Source organism: Nycticebus coucang, chromosome 3 (genome assembly GCF_027406575.1).
Source record: "Nycticebus coucang isolate mNycCou1 chromosome 3, mNycCou1.pri, whole genome shotgun sequence".
Classification (NCBI taxonomy): Eukaryota; Metazoa; Chordata; class Mammalia; order Primates; family Lorisidae; genus Nycticebus; species Nycticebus coucang.
In genome coordinates, this window is record NC_069782.1 from 77,045,492 (window position 1) to 77,058,600 (window position 13,109).

The 13,109-nt window shown below is 41.7% G+C and overlaps 1 protein-coding gene across 3 annotated transcripts in view; it reads left to right on the plus strand.

Moving 5' to 3' along the window:
* NCOA4 (nuclear receptor coactivator 4) overlaps positions 1 to 13,109 on the plus strand; it is a 28,619-nt gene that overhangs the window by 14,728 nt on the left and 782 nt on the right. For 2 of the 3 annotated variants that reach the window (XM_053584983.1, XM_053584984.1), the window contains exons 2-9: positions 1,611 to 1,765; positions 3,552 to 3,692; positions 3,866 to 3,954; positions 4,253 to 4,361; positions 5,916 to 6,005; positions 6,549 to 6,695; positions 8,833 to 9,834; positions 10,728 to 10,868. In XM_053584983.1, coding sequence (XP_053440958.1) covers positions 1,616 to 1,765; positions 3,552 to 3,692; positions 3,866 to 3,954; positions 4,253 to 4,361; positions 5,916 to 6,005; positions 6,549 to 6,695; positions 8,833 to 9,834; positions 10,728 to 10,868 — 1,869 coding nt within the window. In that variant the 5' untranslated portion in view covers positions 1,611 to 1,615. The remainder of the gene's footprint in view (positions 1 to 1,610; positions 1,766 to 3,551; positions 3,693 to 3,865; positions 3,955 to 4,252; positions 4,362 to 5,915; positions 6,006 to 6,548; positions 6,696 to 8,832; positions 9,835 to 10,727; positions 10,869 to 13,109) is intronic. The other variant, XM_053584985.1, reaches the window with a different exon arrangement.

Below are 13,109 nucleotides of genomic sequence, written 5' to 3' on the forward strand. Positions count from 1 at the left end.
TCTCCTATTAATCATTCCCCCCCTTGGGTCTATTCTGAATACGTCTAATTCTTGTAGTTGACAAGTCTTCAAATATTTGAGGATAGTAATCATGTTCCTCCAGAGATGTTTCTTATCTAGACTAAACAGACTTCTTTCCTGCAGAACTTTTCTTCAAGGTATTTGGGGTTTTTTTCTAAATGCCCTCTTCTAAAAGTGTGTTACTTAGAAAATTTTAATCTAATAAACAGGAAACAGACTAGTCCTATACAAATGCTATACTTTTAGTAAATGTAGTCAGATGGCATGCAAGTTATTTTTCCCTCAGATCTAACAAACAGCTAACCCATGTAAAAGTTTTCTTTTTCTTTTCTTTTTTTTGAGACAGTCTCACTTTGTCACCCTTGGTAGAGTGCCTTGGTGTCATAGCTGACAGCAACCTCACAAACCCTTGGGCTCAGCAATACTCTTGTCTCAGCCTCCTGAATAGCTGGGATTATAGGTGCCTGCCACAATGCCCAGCTGTTTTTAAAGATGGGTCTCGTTCTTGCTTGGGCTGGTCTTGAACCGGGAGCTCAGACATTCCACCTTCCTCAGCCTCCCAGAGTGGTAGGATTACATGTGTGAGCCACTTCGCCCGGCCTTCTTTTTTTTTTTTTTTTTTTGAGGCAGAGTAGTACTTGTCACCTGTGGTAGAGTACTGTGGCGTCATAGTTTACAGCAGCCTCAAACTCTTGGGCTCAAGTGAGTCTCTTGTCTAAGCCTTCTGAGAAGCTGGGACTACCGGTGTCAGCCACAATAGTCGGTTATTTTTAGAGATGGGTATCACTCTTGCTCAGGCTCGTCTCCAACTCGTGAGCTCAGGCAATCCAGCAGCCTGGGCCTCCCAAAGTGCTAGGATTATAGGCATGAGCCACTGTACCCGGCCTCCCATATAGTTTTCTTTCAATTCAATATTTCCGTGCTTGGCTCAGTGCCCATAGCTCAGTGAGTAGGGCGCAACAAAACAGCCGGATGTTGTGGCGGGTGCCTGTAGTCTCAGCTACTTGGGAGGCTGAGGCATGAGAATCGCTTAAGCCCAAGAGTTTAAGGTAGCTGTGAGCTGTGATGCTAAGGCTCTCTACTAAGGGCGACATAGTGACACACTTGTCTCGAAAAAAAAAAAAAGAAAACTTATCCAGTTTGTACTTCTGTTAGCTCATATTCATTAACTTTGCCCACACAGGTAGCATACAGTCTTGACACTAGTCTTCCCGCTGTCCGACTACATTGTCCGTACCATTATCTTGACTGGCCAGTTTGGTAAAAGTGTCTAAAAGGAAATAACTGGAGATTATATACCCTATTGATTCAGGGCAATTAGTGTATGTTCCCTGCACCCCCGGAAATATCAGTTTACAATTACAGTGTCATTAAACTAGATTCACAGAACTTTATGGCAGGAACAGTGGAGGCACAGGAAGGGAGACGGGACTATACATTAATATCCTAGGTGACAAATGCTGTGTTGGAAGTAATCTAAGAAATTAGTCATGGCAGCTGGTTGGAATGATGATTTGAGGGATGATTGAAAGGTGGCTTTTGGTTTGGAATTATGGTGCTATTTATGTCTATATTTTTTTCTTTTAAAGGAACAATGAGCAGAATGAATACCTCACAGGACCAGAGTGGCTGCTCCAGTAACAGAGAACCCCTTCTGAGGTGTAGTGACGCACGGAGGGATTTGGAGCTTGCTATTGGTGGAGTTCTCCGGGCTGAACAGCAAATTAAAGATAACTTGCGAGAGGTGTGACATATACTTTTCTCTTCCCTTGTTAGGACTCTCACTATGGGGTAGTTTGGGCATGGCCAAAGACTTGGGCTCTCACTGCCCACCAAAAGTTTCACCTAATGCCTCCATGGTGTGGTTAATCCTAGTGAGCTCCTGATATATTGGTGCCTTTGATCTCAACTGGAAATAAGGCAGATGCTAGAAAAGTCTGGAAACTTCTGTATCATTCTAGAGAATTCTAATCAGCATGCATTTTTTTATTGCAATTCTTGTGGTTCTGGAGACAGTCACTGTTTATCAGTAAAAATAATGACATGAGTAAGTGGTATACTGCCCAGCTGCATCCCCTTGATGCATAAAGGATGGCACTTAAGTATGTTCTCCATCTTTTTTTTTTTTTTTTTTTGGGAGACAGAGTCTTACTGTGTCACCCTCAGTAGAGTGCTGTGGCATCATAGCTCACAGCAACCTCAAACTCTTGGGCTTTAGCAATTCTCTTGCCTCAGCCTCCCAAGTAGCTAGGATACAGCTGCCAGCCATAATGCCTGGCTACTTTTTTTGTTACAGTTGTCATTGTTGTTTTAGCAGGCCTGGGCTGGCTTCAAACCACCAACCCTGGTGTATGTGGCCAGCGCCCTATCCACTGAGCTACAGGCACTGAACCCCCATCATCTTTTAAGTTGTTAGTGGCAAGGTTCTGTGAAATGACTATGTGTTAGAGCAAGCCAGAATGAACTCTGTAGTTAGTTCTAATGGCATTTTGTTGGTGAGCACATAGACCAACCAAGTATTACATGACTTTGGACCATTACTATTACACAGAGAAAAAATTTCTTATGAATTATGGATTCTCATAAATTTATAGCCTTTGTTTCTTCCCTTTGGGATTTTTGTATTTTTCCTCCATTTGGATCATGGTTTATACTTCCAGAAACATTAAGCTTAGAAATTTAATTTAATTACCTATCCTAATGGTCTTTTAGCTGTTGACCTGTGGTTGCCATATCTTTACTAAATTGGCCTCCTGTAGATGGACTGCTCATTCTGTGAAGGAGCTATAGAGATAAGGGCTAGATAGTTACGGAGTTTAATAACACTTATTCTGCTGATACACTTGTAAAGCCATATAGATTTTAAAGTTGTATGGAAAACTGAGGGAGTTCAGTATCTCGTGTCATATCCTTGTATTTTCTCTTGATTACTTTAGGATACCAGAATGAAATCTAATCCTCTTAGAGTGGGATTGAAGGAGAATTTTAGACCTTAAGTTTGCCTTTATGGCTGGGATTCTTTCTTTTTTTTTTTTTTGTAGAGACAGAGTCTCACTTTATGGCCCTCGGTAGAGTGCCATGGCATCACACAGCTCACAGCAACCTCCAACTCCTGGGCTTAAGCGATTCTCTTGCCTCAGCCTCCCGAGTAGCTGGGACTACAGGTGACCACCACAACGCCCAGCTATTTTTTGGTTGCAGTTCAGCCGGGGCAGGGTTTGAACCCGCCACACTCCGTATATGGGGCCGGCGCCTTACCGACTGAGCCACAGGCGCCGCCCCCTGTGGCTGGGATTCTTCAGCTGGGATCCATAGGAGTTTAGTAGGTCTAGGGCCTCTAGGACACTAAACCCTGAAATTATAGACAAAAATTTGTATATGTTTTCCCAGGGAGATAGTCCACAGATGTAATTGGATAATCAAAAGGATTTATGATTTCCCCCAAATTTAAGAAGCTTATTCTATGGGGAAACAAAATGTCATTCTTTGGGCTTACAGCTCTAGAAAGCTAACATGTACATTTTTTCTAGGTCAAAGCACAGATTCACAGTTGCATAAGCCGTCACCTGGAATGCCTTCGAAGCCGCGAGGTATGGCTATATGAACAGGTAGACCTCATCTATCAGCTTAAGGAGGAGACACTTCAGCAGCAGGCCCAACAGCTCTACTGGGTAAGGTGGCTGCATGACTAGAATTGGTTTGAGCATGGTTTCTGGTTGCCAGAGAATGTCTTCCCTTGTAATGCAGTATTAATACTGATCAGATACAAATTTAATCTTAGGTGCTGTTTGTATGCTGGTGCATTTTGTATCATTGTGGCTAGATGGTTTCATTTTTCTTTTAGTTATTGGGCCAGTTCAATTGTCTTATTCATCAACTGGAGTGTACCCAAAACAAAGATCTAGCCAATCAAGTCTCTGTGTGCCTGGAGAGGTAAAGACCCTTTTTGCTTATTTTGACTTTTGTCTGTTTGACCTTGGTATACTAAAAAAGAAAGTCAGTTTTGTAACTCACTGCATGTGTAGTATTTAACTTGACTTTACTGTTCTGGTGATAAAATGATTCTGCTTTATATACTTAATATTCTAGCTGACACCTGATTAAGCCATGTATCCTTTGGTTGAGTTGCTTAGAAAAGTGCAATCATTTAAAATGACTCACAGGTTTTTGTTTTGGAAGAAGCTGAAATAGATAATCCTTAAAAATAGCCAAATTTTGTTTTTTTCCCCAGACTGGGCAGTTTGACCCTTAAGCCAGAAGATACAACTGTCCTGCTCTTTGAAGCGGACACAACTGCTCTGCGCCAGACCATCACCACATTTGGGTCCCTCAAGACTGTTGTGAGTAATCTTGATCTCACATGTTTCATAGGTAGCTTCTCAAGTCTGTGGCCTCACAGAGACTCTTTTAAACAGGAATTACATTTTTACTATGAACTTGGTGGTTTTCTTGAGAATTTGGTTAGCTTCTATAAATGTCATGTTCTGTTAGAACCAGTTGATAAGGACGTTAGATTGGTAGTTCTAAGGATATAAGCATTGACTCAGTGATGGTCTTTGGGATTTATCTTGTATGCTATCTAAATGTTTTGACATTTCTTGTAAAATTTATGGCTTGAATGGTCTTTAATAAAGAACCCAACATAGTCTCATTTGGGTCTTGTTAGAATAATTCTGGTATAGGAGACATCTGAGTTGGGCCTTCCCCTTTGTGAAAAGCTCTGGTGCTTTTTACTCCTCTGTCTAATAAAATCCTATCTTACCACTGATCTGTGGTTCGTGGGTTCATTTTTCGAATCCCTGAGACCAAGGACCTACTGAAGAAAGAAATTCTGGTAACATATTTTGGGGCCATGATCCAGGATCGAAGATCTGTGAGATGATGTCATCAGGCCGCAAGCAGTAAAACGGGTTCCAGTCCAGAACTTAATTACGTTGTGAGCCCCTGGATCACCCTCCCACTGGAAAAACCCTAATATAGAGTTCCCGCATTCAAGACTGGACAAGAAATCCCAGTTCCTAGGCCTGGGCAATTTCATGAAGAAAACACCCTGACATTTTGCCCTGAGCTAGAGGGACCAACCCAGATTTCCATTTACCATGAACCCTGGATCACCCTACCGAGGAACCTCTAACTGCCCCCATTTACAGGAAGCAGTTTGGAGTGGTCAGCACCCTTTTCCCCTAACAGTAGGCTTCTGATCGACAAAGGGTTTCTCTACTCAGCTGGACAGCCCTCACCTCACCCCATTCTCTAGGCCTAGGTGAGCTTAGAAATCAGACCCTCACGTCTAGGCACAAAGTGGCTGCCCTTTCCAGGCCACACCCTCTGGGCTCTAGCAAGGTCATGAATAAAGCAGCCTGAAAATTTTGGGTGGTTCCTCCTGGAGTTTGGAGCACAGACCCTAATCTCTTCCCTGAGACCAAACCTGGAAAGACCTAATACCCTTGCCCCCAGGGGAGGAACTGCATTCATTCATTTGTTAATACACTCATTAACTTTAAAGAGGTGTTATTCCTTCTACCAAGTACTGGCCAAAAAATGTAATATATACCCCTAGACAAAGGACCCATGTGGAAGACTTCCCGGCTTGTGTCTTCCCCTTTGCAGAAGCTCTGGTACTTTTTACTCCTGTATTCCTTTCTAATAAAATCCTACCTGATCACTAAAAAAAAAAAAAAAAATAGTAATTCTGGTAAAGATTTCTTGTATGGTGATAGTTACATAGTAAAGTACTCTCAGTTTGATAACTTTGTAGGTTATTGAATTTAATATGAAAATTATTACAGTGAAATGGCGGTACTTTAATACTATTGAAATTTAGGAATTATATTTTAACTTTTTCAGTATGGAAGCATAGCATAAATAACATTAACATTCTCTTCATTTTATAGCAAGTTCCTGAGCACTTGATGGCTCATGCTACTTTATCCAATACTGGGCCCTTCCTAGAGAAAAGAGGCTCTCTCCCAGCTCCTGAGCAGGTAAAATGTCAGCTTTGTTTTTGGTAACTAATACTTCCTTTAGGTTTTGGCTAAATGCTTTTTTTTTTTTTTTTTTTGCTGCTATTTATTTGTAAAAGGCCAGCAGTGGTAATGCAATTGAATGCTTCCTTTGAGATTGACTGTCAAACAGAAATTTAGATGTGTTGAGTAAGAGAGAAAGTAATCATTACCATTTAATTCATAGGAAATTCTTATTAGCTATCTTATTGTTATCGGTTCTCTCATGGGGATTCTCTCAAAATTCATAGAGATGATTTCTTTCTTTTCCTATCATGATGTTGAGACCATAGTGATGATTTATTTCTAAAGGCAGTGTGAATAAAGGCTCCTAGATGCTTTAGTTGAGAAGAACCCTAGTGATCAGATATACCCTTTGTTTTATAACTGTGAAAATGAAGGCATGTGACTTGCTTAGGGTGAGTGGCAAGACAAGATTAAAGAACTTGGGACTTCAGTGTTTTTGGTGAACTTTCTACTAGATTTGACATTGCTTTGTTAAGCAGCAAAATATTGTGTGATTAGCAGAAGCCAGCATCCAGCATCACAGCTGTCCCTCTCAGCGAGTGGCTTCTTGGAAGCAAACCTTCAAGTGGTCGTCAAGTTCCTTACATACCCAGCACCAACCCCCAGGACTGGCTCACCCAGAAGCAGACCTTGGACAATAGTCAGGTGTGTTGCTGCCTTTATTGTTGCTATGGTAGATGTAGTAGTAGATTGGTTATTAGCCAGTAGTGTGTGTGTTCAGTTTTTAGTTGTAGCGTGGAAAATTTTAATACATTTTTAATTACAATAGTGACCTTGCTTCACCGTAGTTTAGGAAATAAAGAAATATATGTATATTTACACATAAATAACCCTAATCCCAACATAAAGGGATAAATAGTAATATTTTTTTATGTGTACTTTATTTTACAATGAATATATATACTTAAAAAAATTATTCTATGTAAAACCATGTCTGGATTAAGTAAAAAAAATCATTCTGTAAGTCTTCTTTTGGTAAGTAGATTTTTTTGCCAGTACATCATGAATATATCTCTGTTATTTAATTTCTTCTGTGAAATCTTTATACTATGTAATATGTGATATTTCACTGATCGGATATAACTTAAATCCCAGTTTTTCTGGATATAAACAAAGCTCTCCTAAAGTTCTAGGAGCTAATTTTGTGCATTTTTATTTACTTCCTAAGAAGTAAACATCTATAAATTTCTGCCAGGCACCATTTCTGCCAGGTGCCGTGGCTCATGTCTATAATCCTAGCACTCTGGGAGGCCAAGGCAGGCGAGTTCGAGACAAGCCTGAGCAAAAGTGAGACCCCTTCTGTACTAAAAAAGAAAAACTGAGGCAAGAGGATTGTTTGAGCTCAAGAGTTTGAGGTTGCTGTGAGCTATGAGCCACAGTACCCTACCCAGGTGACAGCTTGAGACTGTCTCAAAAAAAAAAAAAAAAATCTAGATGGGCCAGTGTCTGTGGCTCAGTGACTAGGGCGCCGGCCCCATATACCTAGGGTGTCGGGTTCAAACCTGGCCCCAGCCAAACTGCAACAATAAAAAAAAAAAAAATCTAGAAATTTTATTCCTAAATTATAATTCTACATAGTTTTTTTTTTTTTTTGAGACAGAGCCTCAAGCTCTCACCCTGGATAGAGTGCTGTGGCATCACAGCTCACAGCAACCACCAACTCCTGGGCTCAAGCGATTCTCTTGCCTCCACCTCCCAAGTAGCTGGGACTACAGGCGCCCGCCACAGCACCTGCCTATTTTTTGTTTGGTTGCAGCCATCTTGTTTGGCGGGCCTAGGCTGGATTCGAACCTGCCAGCTCAGGTATATGTGGCTGGCGCCTTAGCTACTTGAGCCATAGGCGCCGAGCCAATTCTGTATAGTTTTTAGGACTTTTCATACATACTGTTATTTTGGCTTTCCAGGAAGTTGGAAACAGTTTATGTTCCCACCAGTAGCGTACTTAGGGTACTTTCTTCTTTGAAAGCATCCTAATAGCCATTTTCAAGTTTTTCTCTGAATTTGAGACAGAATACCAATTTTGCTTTTGTTTTGAGTGTCTTTGATTAGTAAGGATATTGAGTATTTTCATGCTTAGAAGGCTGCTTTGATGACTGACTTGATATCCTTTGCCCATTTTTGTGTTCTTTTTCTTTCATTTTTTTTTAGAGACAGAGGCTCAGTTTGTCGCCCTCAGTAGAGTGCTGTGGCGTCACAGCTCACAGCAACCTCCAGCTCTTGGTCTTAGGCGATTCTCCTGCCTCCTGAGTAGCTGGGACTACAGGTGCCTGCCACAACGCCCAGCTATTTCTTGTTGCAGTTTGGCCAGGGCCGGGTTTGAACCCGCTACCCTGAGTATATGGGGCTGGCGTGCTACTCACTGAGCCACAGGCGCCACCCAATTTTGTGTTCTTTTTCTTAAAGGCATGTTAGAGATACTAATCTTTTTTCCAGCAAATATTCTAGAAATACTTTCTCTTAGTTTGCCTTTAATTTCTTTTTTTTTGTTATTGCAGTTTGGCTGGGGCTGGGTTCGAACCTGCCACCCTTGGTATATGGGGCCAGTCAGTGCCCTACTCACTGAGCCACAGGTGCTGCCCAGTTTGCCTTTAATTTCTTACAGCATTTTTAAAACTATAGAAAATAAAATTATTCAGATAGTTAAATACGTATTTTAATATCTAAGCAGAAATCCTTTGCTTCTAAAGTTTAAGAATACTAGGTAAGACACTAAATTATTTAGAGAGAATCCCCAAAGCAGTCACTTGTTCTGTCAAACTAATTTTACATACTTCTTATGTAGACATCTGCTAGACCCTGCAGTTCCTTCAGTAATGTCTGGGGCAACTTAAAAGGCTTGGAAAACTGGCTTCTGAAGAGTCAACAAGAAGTTCCTGATAAACCAAATTATCAAAACCGTAATAGCCATTCTAGTACCAGTTCTTTCTCCTTTGAAAATGAAAAGGCTGAAGACGTACAGCTGCCTGATCAAGATGAGATGGACCTGTCTGAGTGGCTAGTGACTCCCCAAGCGCCCCGTAAGCTGGAGAAGCCTGAGAATGACAGCCGTGAGACCAGTGAGAAGTATAAGCTCTTGTTTCAGTCCTACAGTGTGAGTGATTGGCTAGTCAAGCCTGACTCCTGTACCAACTGTGGTGGCAACCAGCCCAAAGGTGTGGAGATTGAAAACCTGGGCAATCTGAAGTGCCTGAATGACTACTTGGAAGCTAAGAAACCATTGTGCCCCCCTAGCATAATTACTGAGGAATGGCTTGTCCAGAACCATCAGGACCCATATAAAGTAGAGGAGGTATGCAAGGCCAATGAGCCCTGCACAAGCTTTGCAGAGTGTGTGTGTGATGAGAATTGTGAGAAGGAAGCTCTGTGTAAATGGCTTCTGAAGAAAGAAGGAAAGGATAAAAATGGGATATGTGTGGAACCCAAATCTGAGCCTGAGAAGCATAAAGATTTCCTGAATATGTGGCTCTGTCCTTCCAGAAAAGAGATAGTGGAACAAGCTAAGGCACCAAAGGCAATGACTCCTGCTAGAGTTGCTGATTCCTTGCAAGTCATAAGGAACAGTCCCTTATCAGAATGGCTCACCAGGCCCCCAAGCAAAGAAGGATGTCCCAAGGAAGTGCCTGGTACTGAGGATAGAGCTGGCAAACAAAAGGTTAAAAACCCTGCGATCCCTTCCTGGTGCCCCTTTAACACAGCTGACTGGGTCTTGCCAGGAAGGAAGATTGGAAACCTCAACCAGTTGTCCTCTGGCGAAGACAAATGGCTACTTCGAAAGAAGGCCCAGGTGAGCACAGATGTCATAATAGAGTTGTTGGAGTTCGACTATTCAGTCCTACACCTTGCAAATGGGTCATTACAAAAGTTTTGAGACAGACTGTGTTATGGTTCATTATTTCAATTCCACAAAACATAGTTGACAGCATCCTTTCTGATTCACGTGTGCAAGTTTTAACTTGATGGGCTTATCAGTGTTAATGGGAGTGCTTCATTTGTTACCATCTGTGCAGATTTTACATTTTTTGATTTTTGTGTATCTCAAAATTGAGCATGATGGCTCATGTTTGTAATCCTAGCACTTTGAGAGGCTGAAGCAGGTAGATCATCTGAGCTCAGGAGTTTGAGATCAGCCTGAGCAAGAGCAAGAACCCATCTGTAGTCAAAATAGAAAAATTAGCTGGGCGTTGTGGCAGGTGCCTGTAGTCTTAGCTTCTCAAGAGGCTGAGGCAAGAGGAACTCTTGAGCCCAGGAGTTTAAGGTTGCTGTAACTTTAGAGTCAGACACCATGGCACTCTACCAAGGGTGACAGTGAGAGTCTGTCTTTAAAAAAAAAAAAAAACAAAACAATAACTTTCATAATGGCCCACAAACATATTAAATGCTAAGTTTGGCTGAGAATTAATTCTAGGGCCATGTTAGCATAAGAATGGAAGATTTATGACGATTCAAATGGAGTTTTTGTTTTGCATTTAGACCCTAAGTCACATCCTGCAAGAAAGAAAGGACCTCTGTTTTACTGCTATTTGTAGAAAACATTTGGGGTAAAAATAACAATTGTCACCTTTGCTCTTGGTTATTAGAGAGAATGGCCACTATCTAAATTATAATTTGTAAGATGAATTAACTAACTTCTGTGTCCTAGTTGTGATGAAGCAATCCATCCTTTTTATTTCATTTCAGGGAGTATTACTTAATCCACCCCTACAAGAAGAACGTAACTTTCCCCTTAACCGTTATGGTCTCCCTGCAGTTTGTGATCTCTTTGCTTGTATGCAACTTAAAGCTGATAAAGAGAAGTGGTTGTATCGAACACCTCTACAGGTGAGTAATCCCACCAGTGCAAATATTGTAGATTAAATGTTTGCTATATACGAAGTCATACTTTGCTCACTGAACCTATTCTTGTTAATGGTATCTGCATTAAGCAGATGAGGGTGGGAGAGTAAGCGCATAACAAGTTCATTTATTTCAGTTGAACTTGCTTTATGGGCTAATTAGATATTCATGAAAGGGACCTTTTTAGATGTAGATGTCAGGAATTTTCAGATCTCATCTACGTTCTAGGTAGCTTACCAGGGATACCTTGGAGATATCTCGGGTTTGGTTCCAGACCATTGCAATAAAGCAAATATTCCAATAGAGCAAGTTGCACGATCCTTTTTGGTTTCCTAGTACATTATAAAAATTATGTTACACTGTACTATCATCTGTTAAGTGTACAATAGCATTATGTAAAAAAAAAAAAGTACTTACCTTCAGTAAAAAATACTTTATTGTTAAAAAATGCCAACAATCATCTGTGAGTCATGAAATTTTTCCTGGTGCAGGGTCTTGTCTCAATGCTGATGGGTGCTGACTGATAAGAGTGGTGGTTACTGAAGGTTGGAGTAGCTATGGCACTTTCTTAAACTAAGATAACAGTAAAGTTTGCCGTATCGACTATTCCTTTCATGAAAAATTTCTCTGTAACGTGTTTGATAGCATTTTGCGCACAGTAGAACTTCTTTCAACATTAGAGTCCTCTCAAACCCTACAGATAACTTTATCAATCAAATTAATAGAGCATTGTGAATTCTTTGTTGTCATTTCAACAGTGTTCACAGATTCCATCTCAGAAAACCACAGCCACTCTTTTTTAATGAGACAGAGTCTCAAGCTGTCACCTTGGGTAGAGTGCTGTGGTGTCACAGCTCACAGCAACCTCAAACTCTTGGGCTTAAGCTAGTCTCTTGGCTCAGCCTCCCAAGTAGCTGGGACTGCAGGTGCCTGCCACAGTGCTGGCTATTGTTTGGTTGTAATTGTCATTGTTGTTTGGCAGGCCCGGGCTGGATTCGAACGCGCCTGCTTTGGTGTATGTGGCTGGCACCCTAGCCGCTGAGCTCCAGTCACCCAGCCCACAGCCACTTTTAAGTAAAAAAAACAAAAACCACTTTCTTCACTCATTGATAGAAAGCAACCTTTTCTCTTACCATGAAATTGTAGCAATTCATTCACATCTTCAGGCTCCACTTCTACTTCTAGTTATCTTGCTATTTCTACCACATCTGCAGTTACTTCCTGTCCTGAAGTCTTTATCCCCCCAAATCATCCAGGATTGAAATCAGTTTCTTCCAAACTCCTCTTAATGCTGATACTTTTGACCTCTGCTCAGGAGGTTTTTAAATGAATTCAGTTGTTGGCGGGTACAGTGGCTCATACCTGTAATCCTAGCACTCTGGGAGGGTGAGGTGGATGGACTTACCTGAGCTCAGCAGTTAGAGATCTCCCACAGAATTCTAGGATTATAGGCGTGAGCCATTACATCTGGCTGCTGTTTAGCTTTATCATTCATGTGTTTACTGGAGTTTTAGTTTCCTTCAAGAACTTTTCCTTTCTATTTATGCTTGGTGCAAGATGCCTAGCTTTCAGCCTCTCTTTGAACATGCCTTCCTCACTAAGCTTAGTCATTTCTTTTTGAGACAGGAGCCTCAAGCTGTCACCCTGGGTAGAGTACTGTGACATCACAGCTCACAGCAACCTCCAACTCCTGGGCTCAAGCGATTTTCCTGCCTCCGCCTCCCAAGTAGCTGGGACCACAGGCGCCCGCCACAATGTCTGGCTATTTTTTGGTTGCAGCTGTCATTGTTGTTTGGCGGCCCGGGCTGCATGCGAACCCGCCAGCTCAGGTGTATGTGGTTGGCGCCTTAGCTGCTTGAGCCATAGGCGCGGAGCCAAGCTTAGTCATTTCTATCTTTTGATTAAAAGTGATAGATGTGGATTCTTCCTTTCATTTGCACATGTAGAGGCCATTGTAATGTTACTTATTGGCCTAATTTCAGTACAGTTGTCTCGTGGAATAGGGAGGCCTAAGGAAAGCAGAGACAGACAGGGAAATGGCCTATGAGAACACACATTTATTGGCTCTGTGCCTGTAGCACAGCACCAAGGCCGGCAGGTAAACGACAACTACAACAAAAAAGTAACCAGGCATTGTGGTGGGGATCTGTAGTCCCAGCTAATTGGGAGGCCAAGGCAAGAGAATCGCTTAAGCCCAAGAGTTTGAGGTTGCTGTGAGCTGTAACA